General features: G+C 48.6%; 4 protein-coding genes and 1 pseudogene across 7 annotated transcripts; 4 read left to right on the top strand and 1 right to left on the bottom strand.

Annotated features, from left to right (window-relative positions):
- The first annotated feature begins 292 nt into the window (after positions 1-292).
- Positions 293-3,994, top strand: LOC112902543 (F-box/LRR-repeat protein 3-like). 3 transcript variants are annotated; one of them, XM_025971668.1, is made up of 9 exons: positions 293-1,051; positions 1,493-1,621; positions 1,763-1,867; positions 1,953-2,080; positions 2,183-2,349; positions 2,426-2,555; positions 2,634-2,928; positions 3,019-3,270; positions 3,589-3,994. In XM_025971668.1, the coding sequence occupies exons 1-9, from the start codon at positions 368-370 to the stop codon at positions 3,646-3,648; spliced, it is 1,950 nt and encodes a 649-aa protein (XP_025827453.1). In that variant the 5' UTR covers positions 293-367; the 3' UTR covers positions 3,649-3,994. The 3 variants fall into 3 exon arrangements, with proteins under 3 accessions (XP_025827453.1, XP_025827450.1, XP_025827452.1); XM_025971665.1 differs by having other exon boundaries at positions 1,953-2,349; XM_025971667.1 differs by having other exon boundaries at positions 294-1,051; positions 1,956-2,349.
- Positions 3,995-4,138: 144 nt separating this feature from the next.
- LOC112902545 (probable protein phosphatase 2C 73) lies at positions 4,139-8,644 on the top strand. 2 transcript variants are annotated; one of them, XM_025971669.1, is made up of 6 exons: positions 4,139-5,221; positions 5,801-6,187; positions 6,385-6,502; positions 6,598-6,821; positions 7,365-8,251; positions 8,316-8,644. In XM_025971669.1, exons 1-5 carry the CDS (start codon positions 5,042-5,044, stop codon positions 7,776-7,778), a joined length of 1,323 nt encoding a protein of 440 aa, XP_025827454.1. In that variant the 5' UTR covers positions 4,139-5,041; the 3' UTR covers positions 7,779-8,251; positions 8,316-8,644. The 2 variants fall into 2 exon arrangements, with proteins under 2 accessions (XP_025827454.1, XP_025827455.1); XM_025971670.1 differs by having other exon boundaries at positions 7,365-8,246.
- Positions 8,645-12,482: 3,838 nt separating this feature from the next.
- On the top strand, positions 12,483-15,234 carry LOC112903144 (cation/H(+) antiporter 15-like). The gene has a single exon (XM_025972359.1). It carries the CDS (start codon positions 12,702-12,704, stop codon positions 15,105-15,107), a length of 2,406 nt encoding a protein of 801 aa, XP_025828144.1. The 5' UTR covers positions 12,483-12,701; the 3' UTR covers positions 15,108-15,234.
- A 244-nt stretch (positions 15,235-15,478) lies between these two features.
- Positions 15,479-18,539, top strand: LOC112902859 (probable staphylococcal-like nuclease CAN2). Its single transcript, XM_025972042.1, has 8 exons — positions 15,479-15,886; positions 16,169-16,224; positions 16,514-16,628; positions 17,259-17,446; positions 17,668-17,724; positions 17,817-17,976; positions 18,065-18,133; positions 18,211-18,539. The coding sequence occupies exons 1-8, from the start codon at positions 15,566-15,568 to the stop codon at positions 18,319-18,321; spliced, it is 1,077 nt and encodes a 358-aa protein (XP_025827827.1). The 5' UTR covers positions 15,479-15,565; the 3' UTR covers positions 18,322-18,539.
- A 69-nt stretch (positions 18,540-18,608) lies between these two features.
- LOC112902857 lies at positions 18,609-20,766 on the bottom strand (annotated as a pseudogene).
- Positions 20,767-20,860: the final 94 nt, after the last annotated feature.

The raw sequence follows: 20,860 nt of genomic DNA on the forward strand, positions 1-20,860 counted from the left end.
GTTCGTCCTCCCCCGCATCGTCCTTCCCCACTCCACTCCTCCCTCACTCTTTTCCCCTTTTCCACTTCTACCCCCGCAGGTACGCCCTCCGTACCGTACCTTCTCTCCAATCAGATTCCCATGCCACTTGTCGATTTCCCATAATACCCCCACTGACTGCAGACCAACCTGCAGGAGCCTAGGGGCAAACATGGGAAAACACACGCGCAACTCGCCGCGCCCAGGACAACACGTTCCAGGGGCACTCTCGGCATCACATCTTCTCTCCTTGGTTAGTTATTCTTGTTGCGTCATCGCCTGGCCATCATTCTCCGCCTCCCTCCCTCCATTCCGATTCAGACCAAGAATCCACCAACATCAATCGCCCATGGCCGCAGCGGCAGCCCACCGGAACAACAAGCGCCGCCGCTTCTCCCCGGCTCCCGGCCCCACCTCCGCCACCGCGCCCCCTCTGGACTCGCTCGCCGACGAGCTCCTCTTCCTCGTCCTCGACCGCGTCGCCGCCGCCGACCCGCGCGCGCTAAAGTCCTTCGCCCTCGCCTCCCGCGCATGCCACGCCGCCGAGTCCCGCCACCGCCGCCTCCTCCGCCCGCTCCGCGCCGACCTCATCCCGGCCGCGCTTGCCCGCTACCCGTCCGCCTCCCGCCTCGACCTCTCCCTCTGCGCGCGCGTGCCCGACGCCGCCCTCGCCGCCGCCCCATCCGGATCATCCCTCCGCGCCGTCGACCTCTCCCGCTCATGGGGGTTCGGCGCCGCGGGCCTCGCCGCGCTCGCCGGGGCCTGCCCGGACCTCGCCGACCTCGACCTCTCGAATGGGGTCCATCTTGGGGACGCCGCGGCGGCCGAGGTGGCGCGGATGCGGACTCTCCAGAGGCTGTCTCTCTCGCGCTGCAAGCCGCTCACGGACATGGGGCTCGGCTGCGTCGCCGTCGGCTGCCCCGACCTCAGGGAACTCTCGCTCAAGTGGTGCCTTGGGCTCACCGATTTGGGGCTCCACCTCCTCGCCCTCAAGTGCAAGAAACTCACCAGCCTGGATCTCTCCTACACCATGGTGAGCGCCGCAGCTTTCTTGATTTCTTCACCCTTTCTGCTTGGATCAAGGCGGCGGAAAATTCTGTCTTTGATTCCTTCCTCCTACAGTAATTTTCTTGATATCAAGGCATGGGATCTCCCCTCTTAATCCATCAGACTACAAGTACTTTGTTTTCTTTTTCCCCTTGCTAAATCTACTGGCTTCAATTAGTGTGCTTAGGGTATTGGACCACAGCAATGTATGTATCGTACTATTGATCTGCAAGTGCTCTTATCTATACATAGCAATTGATCTATGCAACAAAGGATCATAATTTTGGGTACCCAATTTATTTTGTCTTCTCGTCTCTACATTTTGTGTGGCTACAGATTCAGTTTCTCTTGCACTCCCGTGAGTACCAACCAGACGCACCTATCATACCGTGCTCAACTAATGGAAACATATCTTGCATTCTTGCAGATCACAAAAGAGAGCTTTCTTGCCATTATGAAGCTACCCAATCTCCAGGTGTTGCCACTGGTGGGGTGTATTGGAATTGATGATGATGCTCTTGGTAGTCTTGACAAAGAATGCAGTAAATCACTACAGGTGTCTTAGTAGTCATGTTGACACTATTAGGTTCTGAACTTTGTAGATGCCTGATCTGAACCAGTCATGCTGTACTAAAACATATGTTTGATAGTAGCACAAAACTCTGCTTACTGACCTTGCATGTTTGCACCGTTGCAGGTTCTTAATATGTCTCATTGTCAGAATGTCACTGATGTGGGAGTTTCATCCATGGTGAAGTCAACACCAAATCTATTGGAACTGGATCTTTCCTACTGCTGTCCTGTAAGTAGCTAATCATCTAGTCATATTGTTGTATCATCTGGGCATAACTTGAGCCCTTGAAGCTTAATTTACATCCTTCCTGTAGCAGGTTACTCCTTCTATGGGGAGAAGCCTCCAAACGATTACTAAACTGCGGATACTGAAGCTGGAAGGCTGCAAATTCATGGCTGATGGACTAAAAGCCATTGGAAGCTCTTGTGTTTCGATCAGGGAGTTAAGTCTGAGCAAGTGCTCTGGAGTAACAGATACTGAACTCTCTTTTGCTGTGTCAAAACTAAAGAACCTGCTGAAGCTGGACATCACTTGTTGTCGCAGTATCACTGATGTTTCAGTAGCTGCCATCACTAGTTCATGCACTTCCCTCATCTCTCTGAGGATGGAGTCTTGTAGCCATGTTTCAAGTGGAGCACTCCAACTGATCGGGAAGAACTGTTCTCACTTGGAAGAGTTGGACCTTACTGACAGTGATTTGGATGATGAAGGTACTTACTGAACTGGCTATTGACATACTTTTTTGTCAAATCGACATAAAGTTGACTATAAATATTTTTTGTGCAGGGTTGAAAGCTCTCGCCGGATGCAGCAATCTCTCGAGCCTAAAAATTGGTATTTGCTTGAGGATAAGTGATGAAGGTCTGACGCACATTGGAAAATCTTGCCCAAAACTCGGAGACATTGATTTGTACAGGTCATTACTAGATGTGCCTTGTGGTTTTCTTTCTTTGGTTTGTTTTCTCGCGAAGCTGACTTGTAGTTTCTGTTTCAGGTGTGGAGGCATTAGTGATGATGGGGTTATTCAGATTGCTCAAGGCAGTCCAATGCTAGAATCTATCAATCTATCCTACTGTACAGAAATAACAGACCGTTCACTGATGTCCCTCTCAAAATGCACAAAGCTAAATACATTGGAGATTCGTGGCTGCCCCAGGGTTTCATCTGCTGGGCTCTCAGAAATAGCAATGGGTTGCAGGCTGCTTTCCAAGCTTGATATCAAGAAATGCTTTGAGATTAATGATGTGGGCATGCTCTACCTTTCCCAGTTCTCTCATAGCCTCCGTCAGGTATTAGCTCTTTCTCCTGTAAACTGAAATCTAGTAGTACCATGTGTTTTTACTTTCAGTTGTGCTGATAGCATGTATGTCTCATCGCAGATAAACTTGTCATACTGTTCGGTCACCGACATTGGACTTCTTTCACTTTCTAGCATATGTGGCTTGCAGAACATGACCATTGTACATTTAGCGGGTATTACACCTAATGGCTTGACAGCTGCTCTCATGGTCTGTGGTGGTTTGACAAAAGTGAAGCTTCATGAAGCATTCAAATCCATGATGCCTCCTCATATGCTCAAAAATGTTGAGGCGCGGGGTTGTATTTTCCAGTGGATCAATAAACCATTTAAGGTATTGTGCATTGTTCTTTTACCTTGCCTGTATGTCCCTGAATTATGTTGGATCCTTGTGTCCATCACACCGGCAAGACTGTGTCAACTTGAGAAAAACTAGTTCTATGAAACTATTCTGTGCAGTTATGTTTAACCGTCAAGGAGGTTATGCCCCCCTTTATTGTGGTGTCTTCGCCTTTTGTTTTAGATAGTATTGAAAAATAAATGAACATAGCACCGCCCTCTTATTAGCTTTAGCATTGGATGGATTTGCGTTTAGTAAAATTACAAACCTGTGAACGCCAAAGTGTCTAACAATAGGTGAGGTCTTGTGCAGGTTGAGGTGGAACCTTGTGATGTGTGGAAGCAGCAGTCACAAGATGTTCTTGTACGATGAGAAGGCCTGAAGTGTGGCAATTGTGGGAAGCAAAGGGCATGCGCTGTGGCGATGGATGGATTCTTGGCTGGCTTCGTTATTGGAAGCAACAGTCACAAGAAGGGAAGCCTAAGGAACGAGCTAAAATTTTTGTAGAGTAATTGGCGAGGTACTGTGACAATACTTCAGTATGAAGAGAGGTATGCTGATGTTGTATACTAGACTAGAGTAGCTTTTGTTTGGTTAAGTGTCCAAACCAGGGAGTAGGTCAAAATTTTGTCAAACAAAATCAGGAAGTTCTTGTGTTGTATATGTATAGCAGCATATAGAGATTAATGGAAGAGATTGATATTGAAGGTTTGGGTGATGAGAGCCTTGTGTGATGATATGGCTTCAACTGCTTGTGTGATGGTCATGACCGGTGCATGATGGTTGGAATGCTGGAATTAAGTGGCTTACGTGTGTTTGGAATCGAAACTGAAACATGCTTGTGGATGTATCTGCCTGACTGCCTATTTGTATTGAAGTGATGTCTTGTCTCTGCTTACTAAGTCTGTTTTGGAGGGGAAAAGAATGTGGAGTCATCAAATAGCAGCAGCAAACCAGAGGAGGTTTGCACAGTCCAGATGTATGAATGAGTCTCGAGGGTATTGTAGTTTGTGCGGAAGTATTGAAAATGAAGTCGTAGGAGTAGGCACATGTGACATGCTTTAAGTTTGGAGGTGTTGTTGGAAATTGGTTTTGCCATTCATGGAACTCAAGCACACAGACTGAAGTGAAGGCAGAGTGGCACGGAAAGGTAGGGAGCGAGAGCACAGCAGGCTTCTCGCCGCAAGTGCAATGCCAATGCAATTAGGCAAAGCAGGTCGAGACAGCTAGGTAGGTAGGCGGCCATGGACAGCTGACGACCATGGTGTACAGGCATCATGTGACAGCTGACGACCATGGCTGGTGCCTGCTGGATGTCGGACGATGCTCCGATCCGTTGCCGTTCTTTAGTAGTAGAACTAGTAATGCAGGAGATGGCATCTCCATTGGCATGCTTCAGGAGGACTGGACTGCCGGCAGGGCAGGGGAATGAATTGCCTGAAGCGTTGTTCAAGCGAGCCTCTCAACATCGTACCCACCGGAAAATGGCAGCTGCTGCACTGCAACGTCCTTCTTCCTTCCTTGCCATTGCCTCCATCCATTCCCTGGTAGCCTTGTATGCCCGCCTGTTCCGTCGTCCGTGATGCCTTGCCACCATTCCGTCCGTTCCATGATCTCACTACTCCCTACCCGTCCTCATTAATGCGAGACCCCACCCACATTGAGAACCAACCAGAGATACATCCCTCCCCTCCATTAAACAAGCAAGGCTCCTGCTGCTCCTTGGACAGGACAGGAGGGAGAGGGAGGAGAGCCAACAGCAACAATGGGGATCTGCTGCAGCAAGGCCAAGGCACCAGCAGGGGACCTCGACGACGGCGAGCAAGGATTCCCATGGATGCACGACGACCTGTTCCACCACCACCTCTGGACCAGCGCCGCCGTCTCCATGCACACCAAGCAAGGATGGAAGGGTGCCAACCAGGACGCCATGACCGTCTCCCAGGTGACTTCTCTCTACCTCCCAGAGGGCCTAGCTAGCTGTCCCTTGGCCTCCTTGTAAGTATCGTCTCGTTTTCGCATCACACAAGCTGCCGCAAGGCATGGTGCTGCTACTGTTACCATGCCAACTTTAATTTGCTTACCCACTGCAACTTGCATCCACAAATCTTCCCCTCTTTTTTCCCCCACACCATTGCATCCGCAACTTTGTTTTATTGTTTAACAACAATGCACCTTTGGATCCGTCTCGACTTACTGCAACCTGAAATGCTCCTAATGTTCCAACCACCTGTGTTTCTGGGTGCTGTTGCAAGCTTCTCTACCCAGTACTTCACTAAAATTTACTGCCTAATGAAATATGTAGGGAGGGGGGCAATCAAAAAATGAATTTTTACAAACTAAAATTTGCCTCAAGTTATGTACTTCACTACCTTTACTGCCCACCAATGTCCTGAATGTTTGAATTCACCTCCATATCTTGTACTACATTATTAGCATCTCCAATGCAAGTACATTAGCCTTTCTCTTTTTGCACAATAATTCGATTAATCTTCATGTGTCACAATTGTGTCAAGATGCTTAGGACTTTGCTGGCCACAAAGGCCACATCTTCTGCGGGGTATTTGATGGGCATGGCCCTCTTGGCCGACAAGTTGCTCGCCGTGTCCGCGACACCCTTCCCTTGAAACTATCCTCTGCTTTGAAGCCGAAAACTGAAGAAGAAGATCCCTCAACCCATACTTCCAAGCTCACAACTGAAGAAGACCACTCAAGCAATACAGATTTGAATTCCTGTGACAAGTCAGACTCCACCTCGTTTAGTGATGATACAACCGATGAGAAGCTCCTGTTGTCAACTTGGAAGAACATATTTATGAAGGCATTTGATCAGGTGGATGAGGAGCTCAGGCAACATTCAGGAATTGACTGCATTTGCAGTGGCACCACAGCAGTCACTGTTGTTAGGCAGGTACTAATGCTACTATTATCCCTCAGTAATCCTGTACTAGTTTTGGTGCACAGTAAAACTAGGATTCTGAAAGAGCAGGAACTGAACCAGCTGGGTTGGAAGCCCTGTTTTATTTACTGTATTCCCAATTATCCATAGAGCAACATAACCAAAGTATAAATCTTATTCTGTTCCCCAATTATCCTTCTCATGTCAAGGGTGATCACTTGATTATCGCCAATTTGGGTGACTCGCGTGCTGTTCTTTGTACCCGGGACAGCAAGGACCGTATGATCGCAGTCCAACTGACCACTGACTTGAAGCCAGATCTTCCAAGTGAGCTAGCATCTAAACATCTCATTTCTCAGTTCTTGAAATATGTGTGTATCTTTCTTGATTGCATTTTGTACATTGTTGTGCACTGGCGATAGGTGAACTCGCAAGGATTCTGAATTGCAAGGGGCGAGTTTTCGCCATGGATGACGAACCAGACGTGCCCAGAATGTGGTTGCCGGACCAGGATGCACCAGGCCTTGCCATGGCAAGGGCCTTTGGGGACTTCTGCCTGAAGAACCATGGCCTTATCTGTACACCTGAAGTCTACTACAGGAAGTTATCTGAAAAGGACGAGTTCTTGGTGCTTGCAACTGATGGGGTAATAAATTCATTTATTTGATTGGCAATTTCAGATTTCCATCACTTCATTTTAAGAAGAATTTTGCAATCGTATTCCAAATGTTCTGGGTACAAAATAGCATAAATCCCTTTTATGATTAGACTGACAACAGAAACTGTTAACTGAAAGTGACATTTCTCTGTCATCGATTTATTTCATGATAGGTTTAGCTGATAACGATTTGTTCGGACAATATGTTTTTACACTAGCATGAGCAAAAAAAGTTCTATTTTACGCTAGCTGGAAAATCATTTCTGTAGCCATTTTCAGTGGTCCGCCTTGTTTAAAAAAAAGGAAAGATTCCATTCTGCACCTTTTCAGGGCTACTACAAATTGAGTGTGATTAAGTAGTAGGATAAAGCCTTTATGGTAAATTAAAAGCGACTGCTAACTGTACGCTTGAAACCAATACATCACCGTCACCTATTTAATCATTATTCTATACATCTGATTTGTCTAGAGAATACAGAAAATATTGCTAGACTATAGTAGCACAGCATGATGATGAAAAAAAAAATGCAGATTTGGGACGTGCTGTCGAACAAGGAGGTGGTGAAGATTGTGTCTTCAGCCAGCGACCCTTCCAAGGCCGCGAGGCAGCTGATCGACCGTGCGGTCCGATCATGGCGGCGCAAGTACCCGACGTCCATGGTGGACGACTGCGCGGTGGTGTGCCTCTTCTTGAACAGGCCGGCCTCTCGTCCCGACGAGAAGGCGCCTCAGGCCGTATCGTCGTTCACGGGGAGCTTCCGCAAGGTTGTGAGCGGCGGCCGTGGCGTTGAAGCGTCGGAGGAGGGGACGACGGTGTGGAGAGCCCTGGAGGGTGTGGCGCGGGCGAACTCGGTGATGAGGCTGCCTCGGATCGGGCGCGTGCTCAGCTGGCGGAGGCGGTCGTCGAATTCGCTGATGGATGAAGACGACGACGACCGGGATTGATGATTTTTTTTCATGGTGGGAGCATGCAATGGCCGCGAGCTTTTAATTGGCAGAAATGATTTTAGGATTGGATTGACATGATGCCGCGTCGCATTCAATTTGTTGAGATGAGGTGGAGCGGTAGGCCTAACTGCTGCTGAGACGACGACGCAGCATGCTGTAACTCGAGATTCATCAGCTCGCTTGCAAAACCATCAGCATGATTCAGCAGGAGATGGCGGCGGCGTTGTGCGGGTGCAGAACCATCGCCGGCGGTTTGTTTGTTGTGCGATCAGCCACGACGGCCATCGAGAAGGACCCTCGCACGCTCCTAGCCGGAGAACACCTCGCCGGTGAAGTAATCTTACTTGGCCGCATCGGTGTGGTCGCCTGACACGGAGCGCGGACGAGCCGGCGAGACGTCCAGACCCTGGACGGTATTTCATTTACCGTCCGGGCTGAGCTATCCAGAGCCGTCGGATCTAAAGAGTATGGTCAGGATTCGATACACCAATATGAGGCCCAGTTACCCGAGCCCGATCCTTTCCTTTTTTGTAGAGGCCCCGTTTGCGCGGGCGACGGCCAACGACGACCGCCGCCGGCATCGTCCTCCGCCGGCGTGTCGATGTCCGACCGCGTGCATACATGTCCTCCGGATGACGCGACGAACGTCGAGTTCTTGAACCCTAAAGGATCGGATGAGCTGCTTTCATCATCATCATCAGCAGCAGCAGCAGCACAAAGCTGTTAGCAAGCAACAAGCATGAATCTGCATCATCTATCTCTGTTTTTTTAGAAAACAGGAGGGGAGATCCCTACCGGATATATTAATAAAGAAAAGTTACAAGATTCTATATTACAAATATATGGAGCCAAGCTGTCATGGTTTGTATATTCTTTGCCTTGGATCTATGTATTACTGAAGAAAATGCAGCTTTAAAATTGATTTGGACTGTTCTAACATTTTTTTGCTGTCGTCTCAAAGATGAGAGCATTGCGCGAGATCCATATAGACCAACACATAACGATCAAAATCTCCATGAAGAAGGGTACCCGCAGTCTGTTTCTGAAAAGTTCCAATATCTGTAGAGGTTCTAGATTAAGGACACTATTCAGGCCCAACGTGCTCCAACATTTAATGGCAAATGAACATTTTAAAAAGAGATGCTCCACTGTCTCTTCTGCTCCAGGATCACACATAGCACAACTATAATCCTCTAGAGTCATGTTCCTTCTTCTCAAAACACCTCTTGTGCTTAGCTTGTTGTGTAACATCAACCAAAAGAAGATTTTATGCTTTAACTGACAAGATGAGTTCCAAAGCCACCTGAATGCACGGTGAATATCTACATGTCCTTTCAAGTGCTTGTATGCCTTCGAGCAGGAAAATTCTGCTGATTCCCAAATATATTTCCATGTATCTTTCTCTGCAGTTTCTGTAGATTGAGCAATAGTCTTTGGAGCTCTAGAAATTGCACAAAAGCCTCTTCAGAAAGTGGGAGGTGAAATATACTATGCAGTTGATCCTGCAAAAATTTATCTTTCTGCAGAGTGATGTTTTTGTTCCGGGCAAATGAGTAGAGCTCAGGAAAGGTAATCTTTGGAAGAACTTCATCCCACATGTCATCCCAGAGGTATATGGTAGAACCATACATGGAGTATGCTGATGCCATTCTTTATAGAGGTCCAATAATTTAAGTAAATCCCTCCACCAAAAAGATCCTTTCTTAACTACACTTGGAAGTCTGCCATTCTTATAGTAGTTCTCCCATATCAAATTGACCCATGGCAGATTTTCTCTGTTATGGGATTTATGTAAGCTTTTGAGCAAAAGTACATCATTATGAGTTCTGATATCAAGAACTCCCAAACCTCCTTCCTCTTTAGGTAGACAGACTAGTTTCCAAGCTGCTTTTGGTAGCTTTTTTGAGTTGATATCTGAACCTCTCCATAAGCAACAGTGGCAATTTCATTGAACACATCATGAAGGTAGGAAGTGAAGAGATGACTGAGTTAACCATAATTAATTTTCCAGCTTGTGATAGCATGTTGGAAGTGACTAGAAGTCTTGTTTCCCATTTCTTCACCAGTGGCATGAACGCTTGCACTGTTGGCTTTGTTGTTCCCAGTGGCAAGCCTAAATAAGTGAATGGCAAGGAACCAGTAGAGTAACCCAAACAGTTGGCAAGGGAGGTTAGTATTAATGGGCACTATGACAGACTTTGAAAAAATAACCTTTAGACCAGTCGAAGATGCAAATGCATCTAGTAATTCTTTCAGATGAGTTAACTGACTTTCACATGCTTCCATTATAATTAGTGTATCATCTGCATATTGGATGACTGGGAAGTTAGTTCCTGCTCTTGTTGGCAGTGGCAAACTTATATGTCCAAGCTCTTTAGCCCTATTAATCAGGGTTTGAAGGAGGTCAGCAGCGAGCACAAATAGTAAGGGAGAGAGTGGGTCACCCTGTCTTACTTTTACAGTGAAACACTTTTCCGGACACTCCATTTAGAAGGACTGAAGAGGTCCCAGACTGGAAGATCATTTCCATCCAGTGCAGCCATTTTTGGCCAAAGCCTTTGTGCTTCATTACTTGTAGCTTTAGCTGGTGCTCTACTTTGTCAAATGCTTTTTTAAAATCCAATTTGAGAATGACCAGCTCCTTTCTGGATTTATGACAAAGATGTAAGTACTCAAAAGACCAAGCTAGGCAATCTTGAATTGTCCTAGATTTGATAAAGTCATACTGATTCTGATGAACTATGCTTCTGATCACTTTCTAGAGCCTGTTAGCTAAAATCGTGGTGATAAGCTTGATGGAACAATTGAGCAAGGAAATAGGTCTAAAATCAGATGCTGTTAGAGGATTGCCCTTTTTATGTACCAGTGCAATGAAAGACCCATTTATACTTTGCAGACAAAGATTACCTTCAAAGAAAGCCTCCATCAATCTGTAGAAATCAGGAGCAATGATGTGCCAATATTTTTTTATGAAGTTAGTATTAAACCCATCTGGGCCTGGGGATTTATCTAATGGCAGCAATCTGACCACTTGATCTATTTCTTCTTTTGCGAAAGGAAGTTCTAGATTCTGAAGATCCACTGATCTTTCCAAGAGATTCTGCAGGTCCAATTGGATGTTAGCAAGTTCAGAAATTCCAAGTCTGTCCTTATATGCCTCCCAAAGAAGGTCAGCCCTTCCTGAATGTTCTGAAATCAATTCCCCATTACTGTTATGAAGGAATGCTACAGAATTTTTTCTGAATTTTATTGTTGCATTTGCATGAAAGAATTTTATGCTGTCATCCCCAAACTTAATACTTTTAATATTGGCTCGCTGCTTCCAGTAAATTCTTTGCTGATCTAGCAAAGATGACAGCTTTTCATTTAGAATTGCTTTAAAATTCCATTCCTGAACAGATAAATCCCTATATTCTTCCAGAATTTCCTTGAACTGCAGTAGGACTTTGATCTTTTCCATCAAGAGAGAAAGGCTGGAGATATGCTGCTGCCATGATCTGAGTACTCTTCTCAGATTCTTAAACTTAGCCATGATAATCTTAGCTGCTGCCAGTCCAGGCGTTCCAGCAGTGGCGGGGTTTGTTTATTTGTCCATGTAAAGGTTCTTCCTTTTAAAGAAATCTCTACTAAACCAAGTGCACTAATTGCTTCATTAAACATGAAGATTTCATTTGCATTTGCTCCCGGTTTATTTCTGTCCTCAGCTTTCCTGATAAGATTAAAATCTCCTACCACCAACCAGTCTACATTATCTAGCATTTGAATATTTCTAAACCATGTAGTGAACATCCTCTTTCCTTCATCAGTACATGGTGCATAAACAATTGTGAGTAGCCATGAAGCTCCAGAAAGCAGAGATGTAAACATGATTGACTGTGCATATTCCTTGGTGAAAACTGCGTCCCCATCAAAGATGTTCCCTTTCCAGATGACTATGGAGCGCCCTGATGCCCCTCTTGAAGGTAGGAAAGAAAATTTATTGAAAGCTGCTGGAGAGATTTTCCGGATAAAGATTGAATCAAACATCTTTTTTTGTTTCCTGGAGGCAAGCAATGTCACATTTTGATTCTACTATTTTATCACGAATTGCATTCCATTTATGCTCCGAATTAAGGCCTCTGACATTCCACGAGAGGACTTTCCATGATCTATTCTGAGAGTGATTATTCATGGTAAACTAAATAGAAAAGATCGAAAGCCAGATGCACAACAAAAGGCAAATAAAACTGGGCAGCCACAAAATAGACACAAACTTGACCAAGTTCTGACATAAAAGTGTCCCAATAACCAAACAACTTGACACAAATCGACTGACAGTTCACTGTGATGAGCATAATTAAAAACATGTCCAGAGACACTTCAAATGTAACTAAACCAGGTCTTGACAAAAAGAGAGACCCAATGAATGAAGCCAGATGCCTTCTTCTTGGACTTCTTTCTTGGTGTGTCTTCATCTGCACTGGATTTCTTGGATTTGGCCTTGGAGTTTTTTGATGGGGCTTGGCTGGCCTTTGGAACTTTGCTCTTGCCTTTCCTATGAAGGACTGCATCTGAAACTTCTTCCGGGGCCATTTTGGCGAAAGTGATCCTCAAATTCTTTATCGCATTTGAGGAGAGTGTTGGAGGTGTTGCTGAACAAGCCAGGCAATGCTTTTCAGAACAGCTATTGCCTTTGTAATCTTGTTTCATCAGACTCGTGTGTCTATTATCCCTCCCGTCCACAGCTAAAAATAGCCTCTCATTGTCATGTCCTTCAGTCTCTCGCAGCCAGCCACACTGATTGATGCGCATTGCCCACAAACAGGGGAGCAAAGCCAAGAAGCAAATGGATCGGAAGGGATGATCACTTAGCAGGCAGCAATAGCATCCAAACCCTTGTAAATAGCATCAGAGGACGAATTCAATTCAATTCAAGGACACATGGCGGAGGTTGCCAACCTCTCGTCGGGCTCCCTTGAGCCGACGGTGAAGCCGCTGGCGGCGGCGTGCTACGACAACAACCTGGTGAACTCGCAGGGCATGTTCCTGGGCGACCAGCCGCTGCGCTTCTCCCTCCCGCTCCTCCTCGTCCAGGTCTCCGTCATCCTCGTCCTCTCCGCCGCCGCCCACCTCCTGCTCCGCCGCCTCGGCCAGTCCCGCTTCGTCACGCACATGCTCGTCGGCGTCCTCCTCGGCCCCACCGTGCTCGGCCGCAGCGAGTCTTTCCGCGGCGTCCTCTTCTCCGAGCGCGGCACCTACATCCTCGAGAGCGTCTCCCTCGTCGCCCTCATCCTCTTCCTCTTCTCCATGGGCGTCAAGACCGACCTCAGCCTCCTCCGCCGCCCCAGCGGACGCGCCGTCGCCGTCGGCATCACCGGCTCCCTCGTTCCGCTCGCCGTCACGCTCCCCGTCTTCCACGCCCTCCAGCCCTCGCTCCCCGAGGACCTGCGCGGCTCCTCCCTCATCACCGAGCTCGCCGTCCGCCTCTCCCTCTCCTCCTTCCCCGTCATCGCCGACGCGCTCTCCGAGCTCGACCTCCTCAACACCGACCTCGGCCGCATCGCGCTCACCGCCTCGCTCATCACCGACGTCACCTCCTGGTTCCTCCGCGCCTGCTCCGCCGCCGTCTTCCTCGTCTCCGAGGCCAAGTCGCCGGCCTTCACGGCGCAGATCCTCGCCTCCTTCGTCGCCTTCGTGCTCTTCGTCGGCTTCGTCGCGCGCCCCGCCGGCCGCTACATCGCCTACAAGCGCACCCCGGCGGGGTCCCTCCTCTCCGAGGGGTCCTTCGTCGTCGTCGTCATCGCCGCGCTGCTGTCGGCGCTGGTCACGGACGCCATCGGGTTCAAGTACATGATCGGGCCCATGATGCTGGGGCTGGCGCTCCCCGGCGGCATGCCCATCGGCGCCACCATGACGGAGCGCCTCGACTCCTTCTTCATCGCGCTCTTCCTGCCCGTCTACATGGCGCTCTCCGGCTACCGCACCGACCTCGCGGAGCTCACCAAGGAGGAGACCTCCGAGAAGTGGTGCGCGCTGGAGCTCTTCGTGGGGCTCTGCGTCTCCGGCAAGCTGGTGGGCTGCGTCGCGGCGGGGCTCTTCTTCGCCATGCCGTTCCGCGACGCCATCGTGCTGGCGCTGATGCTCAACATCCGCGGCATCGTGGAGGTGGCGGCCATCAACAACTGGGGCGACACCATGAAGGCCACGGCGGAGCACTACAGCATCCTGACGCTGTCCATGGTGCTCATCACAGCGGTGTCGACGCCGCTGATCAAGCTGCTGTACGACCCGGCGGGGCAGTTCATGCGGGCCAAGCGCCGGACGCTGGAGGACCTGCGGCCCAGCGCCGACCTCCGCCTCCTCACCTGCCTCTACAGCGAGGACCACGCGGCGCCGCTGATCGACCTGCTGGAGGCGTCGGCGGGGTCCTCGCGGGAGAGCCCCGTGTCGCTCATCGTGCTCCACCTCACGGAGCTCGTCGGCCGCGCCGCCTCTGTGCTCAAGCCCCACCGCCAAAGTAAGAGCGGCGGCGGCGGCGGCAGCAGTAGCAGCGACCGCATCATGAACGCGTTCCGGCACCTGGAGCAGCAGGCGGCGCCGGGCGCCGTGACGGTGAGCCCCTACGTGGCGCAGGCGCCCTACAGCTCGATGCACCACGACGTGTGCTCGCTAGCGCACAGCCGCAAGGCCAACCTCATCCTGCTGCCCTTCCACAAGTCCTCCGATGGGGCGCGCAGCACCGCCAACAACTCCATCCGCTCCATCAACCGCGCCGTCCTCCAGTACGCGCCCTGCTCCGTCGCCATCCTCGTCGACCACGGCCTCGCCGCCGGCTCCGCCTGCGCCACCAGCGCCAACAGCCTCCTGCAGAGGGCCGCGCTCTACTTCCTGGGCGGGCCCGACGACCGCGAGGCGCTCGCGTACGCCGCGCGGATGCCGGACGCCGGGAACATGTCCCTCACCGTGGTGAGGTTCAAGCTGCGCAACTGGGTGGGGATGGGCGGCAGCGACGAGGCCAGGGACGAGGAGGTGCTGCACCAGTTCTGGACCAGGCACCGAGACAACGACCGCGTCGTGTACGTGGAGAAGACGGTGGAGGACGCGGAGGGCACCGCCTCCGTGGTGCGCTCCATGAGCGAGAAGTTCGACCTGCTCATCGTGGGCCGCCGGGGCGGGGACGACAAGGACCTAGAGGGATCGGCGGCGCTCACCAGCGGGCTCTCGGACTGGAGCGAGTTCCCGGAGCTGGGCGTGCTGGGCGACATGCTGGCCTCCGCCGAGTTCGCGTCAAGGGTCTCCATCCTCGTCATCCAGCAGCAGCCGGTCAAGAACGCCCCAGCCTGTTAGATCATGACGCACTGCACTGGTGTTAATTAATTTTGATTTGAGAAGAAAATTGTTGTCTTTGTTCTTGTAATCAGATCATGCTGGCTACATACAGTTTTACACCAAATGGAAATCCAGACGAAATCAATTTTACAGTAGCATTTGGTTTTTCAAGCAAGATTTTGTGGAATGTTGGAGAAAAGCACGCAAGACCGAATGGTCGTCTCAAGTCAATGACCTATTGGTCTGCGCCGGTCATTCTCCTGAATGAAATGAAGGTCTACTTGTTTCCTTTTCTTGTCCACTTGTAGTCGGCCTGGCCGGTCCCCTTCCTCCCTCACCTGCTTTAGTTACAAGTGAAGTGGAGGAAGCGGCAGCAGCCAGCAGCTTTGCAGAGCAGAGAGTGAGTGACCCAAAGAGAAGAGAGGAGAGAGCTCGAAGAAGGAAAAGGAAGGAAGGGATCCATCTCCTCCCAGGCCATGGGAAACATCCTGAGAAGGTGCTTCGCGGGAGGAGGAGGAGACAACGGTGATGACGATTACTACCCCTACTACAGCTACAGTCCATCCTCCAGGCCCCGCTACGAGCTGCAGATCGGCAGGTGGGAGAATGAGCCTGCAGCAGCTGCCTCTCAGACTGCAATCGGCTTCACGGGGAGAGACGACGACGATCACTACCCCGACGACCTGCTCCAGAGCGGGAGCGGCTGGGTGGATCAGCTTGCACAAGACTCTTGGCTAGTACATCACGACGTCGCCTCCCTGATTCAGGACATCCTCTACTTCGAATACACATCCATGGTAACGTAGTGCAAATCAGCTTACCTCTGAGTTTGTTCTGATCCACTTTTTGATCTCTGATTCTGTTAACATTTCTGTGGATATGTGTGCTAGCAACGACTGAACTGCAGCGGTAATAAAGCGACCTTGCAACCACTAGCATATTCTATGAAAAACGCTTGCAGATATTAAGATTTTGATGATTCATCATGGCAAATTCACAGCCTTATTTTCCCAAAATCCTGTGGCACGTTTTCCAATGATGAAAACACAGTAAATAAATTTTATTTGTCATATTTTCAGGTACCTGAAGCGCTCGGACAGAATGTTACATCATCCAAAAAAGCACAGGTTAAATGGTAGGGAGCACTTTCAAAAAGCCAATGCACTTGTTTTTTTAATAACAGTACATTTGGTGTACCTACTGACGTCATGTCAGTGTTGCTTTAATTCCTCCCCGAATTCAAATGCTGTTTGAGTTTTCTTACCCAAGGTTGTCCATATACACTCATCCAAGCATAGAACAAGCCATGCTTCTTGCTTCAACATGCAGAAGTAAAATAAGCAGGACAAACAGAGCTGAACAACTTGATTGTCCATTGGACAAAGTTAATGAATGCTTTGGTCATCTAATTCTCACAATACTAGGTACCGGAATATCTTGGAGGCATATAAGAACTCGAGCTCCCCACTGAAAACACCAGCAGAGGCTGCCAAACTAGTTGCAACAGCCCTAAGCAGGATTCAGAGAGCTGATTTAGAGGTAAACTTATTTTTCCCACTTTTTCTACTTAGAAATATTAATAGGGACCGTACAGGAATAATGCATTGATTAGCAATAGCGATATATGTTTAAAATGCAGACCATCTAAATTTGTCAACCTATTTTACAAATCAGAGGGATCCTCCTTTCATTGGTACAAGGTGTTGTCTAACTGTCCAAGTAAACACTTTGGCCAAAGATCAGTTCAATAATATATGAGTTATCATAAAATTGATATCACAGGAAGCTTAGAAATGAATGGAATAACCACGCATGAAGCTTAGAAACCCTAGGAAGTTCACTACGATTTGCATTGTATTATCAATGTTACTAATAATGACTGCATATGTCCAACTCATTCCATACAAAAAAGCGTTTTTTATCCTCAGGCTATTCTTGCATTTTACAACCTCCCGATCCCATTACTCCCGGCAGCATCAGCATCCTTAGACCACCATCCATCCTCGCTGCCAGAGGGTGTACAGTTTGTGCTGAACACTTTGCCGGTCAGATATGATCAACCATTCCATGCAAAACTCTTTACCAGCAAATGCCATATTTTGAACAATGAACAATGTATTTTATAAACATTTTTTAATGATGGTCCCCATCTATCACTACTGCTATTAGGTTAACAACAAGTGCATTGGAGATGGCGATGGCTTTAGTGCCTATGTTGGCACAGCCGACCCACGGGAGCCTGCAAATGTGCCGATGGAAGTGCATGAGATGGTGATTAAAAGGGCTCAAGCACGCACTGATAGGGATTACCAGAAGGCTGATGCTCTTCTAAGGAGCCTCAACAAAGCAGGATATAAGTACTCAAACTGAACCTTTACAATCCTTTATATATCATAAATCCATATATAACCATTGAAGGTTTTTTTTATTTTTTAAAATTGAGATACATTCAGTTACTTGGATAATAAACTGGGTCTCAATTGAAAATTGGATAAAAATGTCATATTAGTTTAGCATTTTTTTACTTTTTATGGAATCACCAAATGCGCAACTTATTAAGCTTAATTTCGATGAGCAGGATAATAACCATTTCAGGCGAAGAGATACTTGCAAGGAAATACAGAATCAGAATGAGGTATCTGTTGCTCTAAATTGAACTCGTACACCCAACAATATCGGAAATATTGTTCTCAAGGGCATATATGTTCTTTATTTCATGACTTGAAGGGGCGTTGATGCACCGGAGCTTAAAATGGCTAATGGGAACGAATCGAAGAACGCACTGGTGAAACTCATTGGTGGGAAAAGGGTCACCATTTATGTGTATGGGCAGGACCAGTTTGGGCGTTACGTGGGTGACATATATTGTGATGGTGTGTTCATCCAGGTGAAGCATAAACTATTTAGTAGCTCACATAACCTATGATTGTATTGCTTCAGTTCTTATCTTTACAATGTGTTTCTGGAGTTTACAGGAGAAAATGCTGAAGAATGGCCATGTATGGCATTTCAAGACTTACGATAAGCGTCCAGAATTTGCGCAGGTAAGAAATTGAGATTCCATTGTACCTAAACGCCCAGAATTTCCAAATTCAGAATTATGTGTGTATGGATATTGTAGTGGGAAAGAGAGGCAAGAGCTGCACGTCGAGGGCTTTTTGCGTCAGAGAACCCTGAGAAGCCGTGGGATTGGAGAAGAGACCAGCGCAACGCAAACATTCAGGTCTACTAATGGGGCTGAACCAAATGATCTGATAGACACGTAGTTTCTTGGTGAGGTTCTTGTACAGCTTGATGCAAATGAACGTATGTGCATCAGAAGTGCTTGTTTAGTGTGAATCTGGGAATGTACAGATGAACTGTTGTCAAATAAGTATCAGGTGTTCATTGTTTGCAACAAAAACAAAAATGATGTCTGGCACTATCTGACATCTGGATGAAGGAAGGAAACTGGAATATCGATCAACATTTAGTCATCTTGATATCTGAGGTACATTACAGATAAAACACATGAGCAAATAAACAGAACGTATTCCTTCCTTTCAGCAGAAACAATTGAATGGAAAATGAACTATAATCAACCTGCCTAATACTCTGCCACTGCTATGCTTCAATCACAACTCTAGCTGGCTACAGGTTTACATCAAATGAAAATAGAGATGCTCCCTACTCTCATGCTGCTCAAAATTGCAACAAGCTGTATTTACTACCAATAGTCATTGCAAGAACAATGGCCATCTCTAAAGCAATGAAATCGATTGTTATCTCGAACAATAATTTCACGATTGGTTATCCTAGATATGAGCTTGATGGCGGAGTGGCAATCACTGCAAACTCGGAGGTTTTTGGTCACCCTTATGCTCTCGCCTGGTTCAGTGGTGACAAGGCTAAATGCAATGGCAATCTTCTCACTATGATGCACTAGAGTGTGCTCCTTCTCTTCATCTTCAATGTCAAACATCACCACCTCAGTAGTCGGTTTATAACCCATGATCTTCATTTCCATGCCCAATTCATCGAGCTTTTCATAAATTTTATTTGAGAGGGGATGTCAGTTATCTCCGACATGGAACTCGTGGACCTTACCATCAAGTTCAACCCAGCTAGATGCAGGGACCTTCTCAACCCCCCTTGCCTTCATTTCCAACCTGAGCTTTGCCGCATCTTCCCATCTTCCACTGTTAAGAGTATATGTTAGAGAGCATGACATAGTTTCCGGAATTCCATGGCTCCAGCAGGATGAGCTGCTTCAATGCATGTTCAGCAAGGCCAGCATCACAGTGGATCTTGCAACCACCAAGGAGTGCCCCCCATATAACTGCATTTGCCTGCATTGGCATGTCCTCGATCAGCTGATGAGCCTCCTCCAGCAACCCCGCACGTCTGAGCAGGTCGACCATACAACCATAGTGCTCAATCCTTGGGCTTATACAGTATGACTGAGTCATGTTATGAAAATACCGCCGCCCATCCTTTACAAGGCCAGTATGCGTACAGCTGCAGAGCAATCCAATGAAGGTATTATCATTCGGTGTCATACCTGACTTCTCCATCTGACCAACAAGTGCAAACGCAATCTTCTCATGGCCAGTCATGCCGAGCCCCAAGATCATTGCATTCCAAACAATGATGTCCCTCTTCCTCATCTGCTGGAACACCATCCACGCCTCACCTGTGCTCCCACACTTGGCATACATATCGATCAGTGCAGTCCCCAGGACTGGGTTGTCAAGACCCTCATCCCAGTGCACCATTCTGGCTGCTCGCCGTCCCAAATCCAAAGCACCTAACCTTGTACATGCTGAGAGTGCCCCGGCCACTGTGTAACATTCTGGCATCATTCCCTCTGCCTGCATTGCAAAGAACAATTCCAGAGCCTCCTGCGGATGCCCATTGGATGCGTATCCACCAACCATAGCACCCCAGGCTACTGCATCCTTGTTCTGCATCTTATCAAACACCGCCCTTGCCTTCTGCATCTCCCCGCATTTGACATACAAGTCCAATGCCGCAGTTGCCACGAACACATTCCCTGCGATCCCCTCCTGCTCCACCGCCCTCCACACTGCCTCCCCGGTGACCAAATCGGTGACGCGAGCGCATGCAGTCAGGACACGGACGGCTGTGAAGCTGTCAGGACGCATGCCACTGGCAAACGCCTTCCGTGCAACTCCAACGGCTTCCTGGACGCGCCCCGCGTCCATGTACGCGGTGATGAGCGCGGTCCACGAAACGGTGCTGGGGTGGGACATTTCGTCGAACGCTTTCTGGGCGTCGTGCAAAAGGCCGCATCTTGCGTACAGGCTGAGGAGCGAGGTGAGGACGTGGGGGTTGGAGTGGTAGGGGAGCTTGAGGGAGCGGCCATGGAGTTGTAGGCCGGCGGAGAGCGGGTCGGGGAGGCGGGAGGCGGCCTTGAGCGCGACGGGGAAGATGAGGTGGGATGGGTTGGGAAGGAGGGAGTGGACGCGGAGGGCGTGGAGTTGCAGGCCGGTGGAAGAGAGAGCGCGGAGGAGGAGCGGGGAGAGGTCGGTGAGGAGGTGGAGGCGGAGGAGGCGGGCGTGGAGGAGCTTGACCGTGAGCGGTGGGAGGTGGTTGTTAGGGCGCAGGACGCCGGTGAGGAGGCGGCCAACTGCGGCGGCAGCGTCCGACATGAACGGGATGCTTCCCCTTCGCAGGGAAACGGTTAAAAGCAATTTCCTCCCTTGGACATGATCCACAAGTTTTGAATGTCGTTTTAGTTTTATATCTCTTAAGTCAAATATATTTAGCTT

The sequence above is a fragment of the Panicum hallii genome, chromosome 8 (assembly GCF_002211085.1).
Source record: "Panicum hallii strain FIL2 chromosome 8, PHallii_v3.1, whole genome shotgun sequence".
Taxonomy (NCBI): Eukaryota; Viridiplantae; Streptophyta; class Magnoliopsida; order Poales; family Poaceae; genus Panicum; species Panicum hallii.

What these genes read in the sequence shown, in the direction of transcription:
- LOC112902543 (XM_025971665.1), top strand. Translation starts at nt 368, where the DNA reads ATGGCCGCAGCGGCAGCCCACCGGAACAACAAGCGCCGCCGCTTCTCC. An exon ending in CAGTGATTTGGATGATGAAG is followed by an intron (nt 2,350 to 2,425) that starts GTACTTACTGAA and finishes TTTTTTGTGCAG; the next exon opens with GGTTGAAAGCTCTCGCCGGA. An exon ending in GGAGACATTGATTTGTACAG is followed by an intron (nt 2,556 to 2,633) that starts GTCATTACTAGA and finishes TTTCTGTTTCAG; the next exon opens with GTGTGGAGGCATTAGTGATG.
- LOC112902545 (XM_025971669.1), top strand. Translation starts at nt 5,042, where the DNA reads ATGGGGATCTGCTGCAGCAAGGCCAAGGCACCAGCAGGGGACCTCGAC. An exon ending in CAGTCACTGTTGTTAGGCAG is followed by an intron (nt 6,188 to 6,384) that starts GTACTAATGCTA and finishes TCTCATGTCAAG; the next exon opens with GGTGATCACTTGATTATCGC. An exon ending in CTTGAAGCCAGATCTTCCAA is followed by an intron (nt 6,503 to 6,597) that starts GTGAGCTAGCAT and finishes CACTGGCGATAG; the next exon opens with GTGAACTCGCAAGGATTCTG.
- LOC112902859 (XM_025972042.1), top strand. Translation starts at nt 15,566, where the DNA reads ATGGGAAACATCCTGAGAAGGTGCTTCGCGGGAGGAGGAGGAGACAAC. An exon ending in ACTTCGAATACACATCCATG is followed by an intron (nt 15,887 to 16,168) that starts GTAACGTAGTGC and finishes TCATATTTTCAG; the next exon opens with GTACCTGAAGCGCTCGGACA. An exon ending in CTCAACAAAGCAGGATATAA is followed by an intron (nt 17,447 to 17,667) that starts GTACTCAAACTG and finishes TTCGATGAGCAG; the next exon opens with GATAATAACCATTTCAGGCG.
- LOC112903144 (XM_025972359.1), top strand. Translation starts at nt 12,702, where the DNA reads ATGGCGGAGGTTGCCAACCTCTCGTCGGGCTCCCTTGAGCCGACGGTG.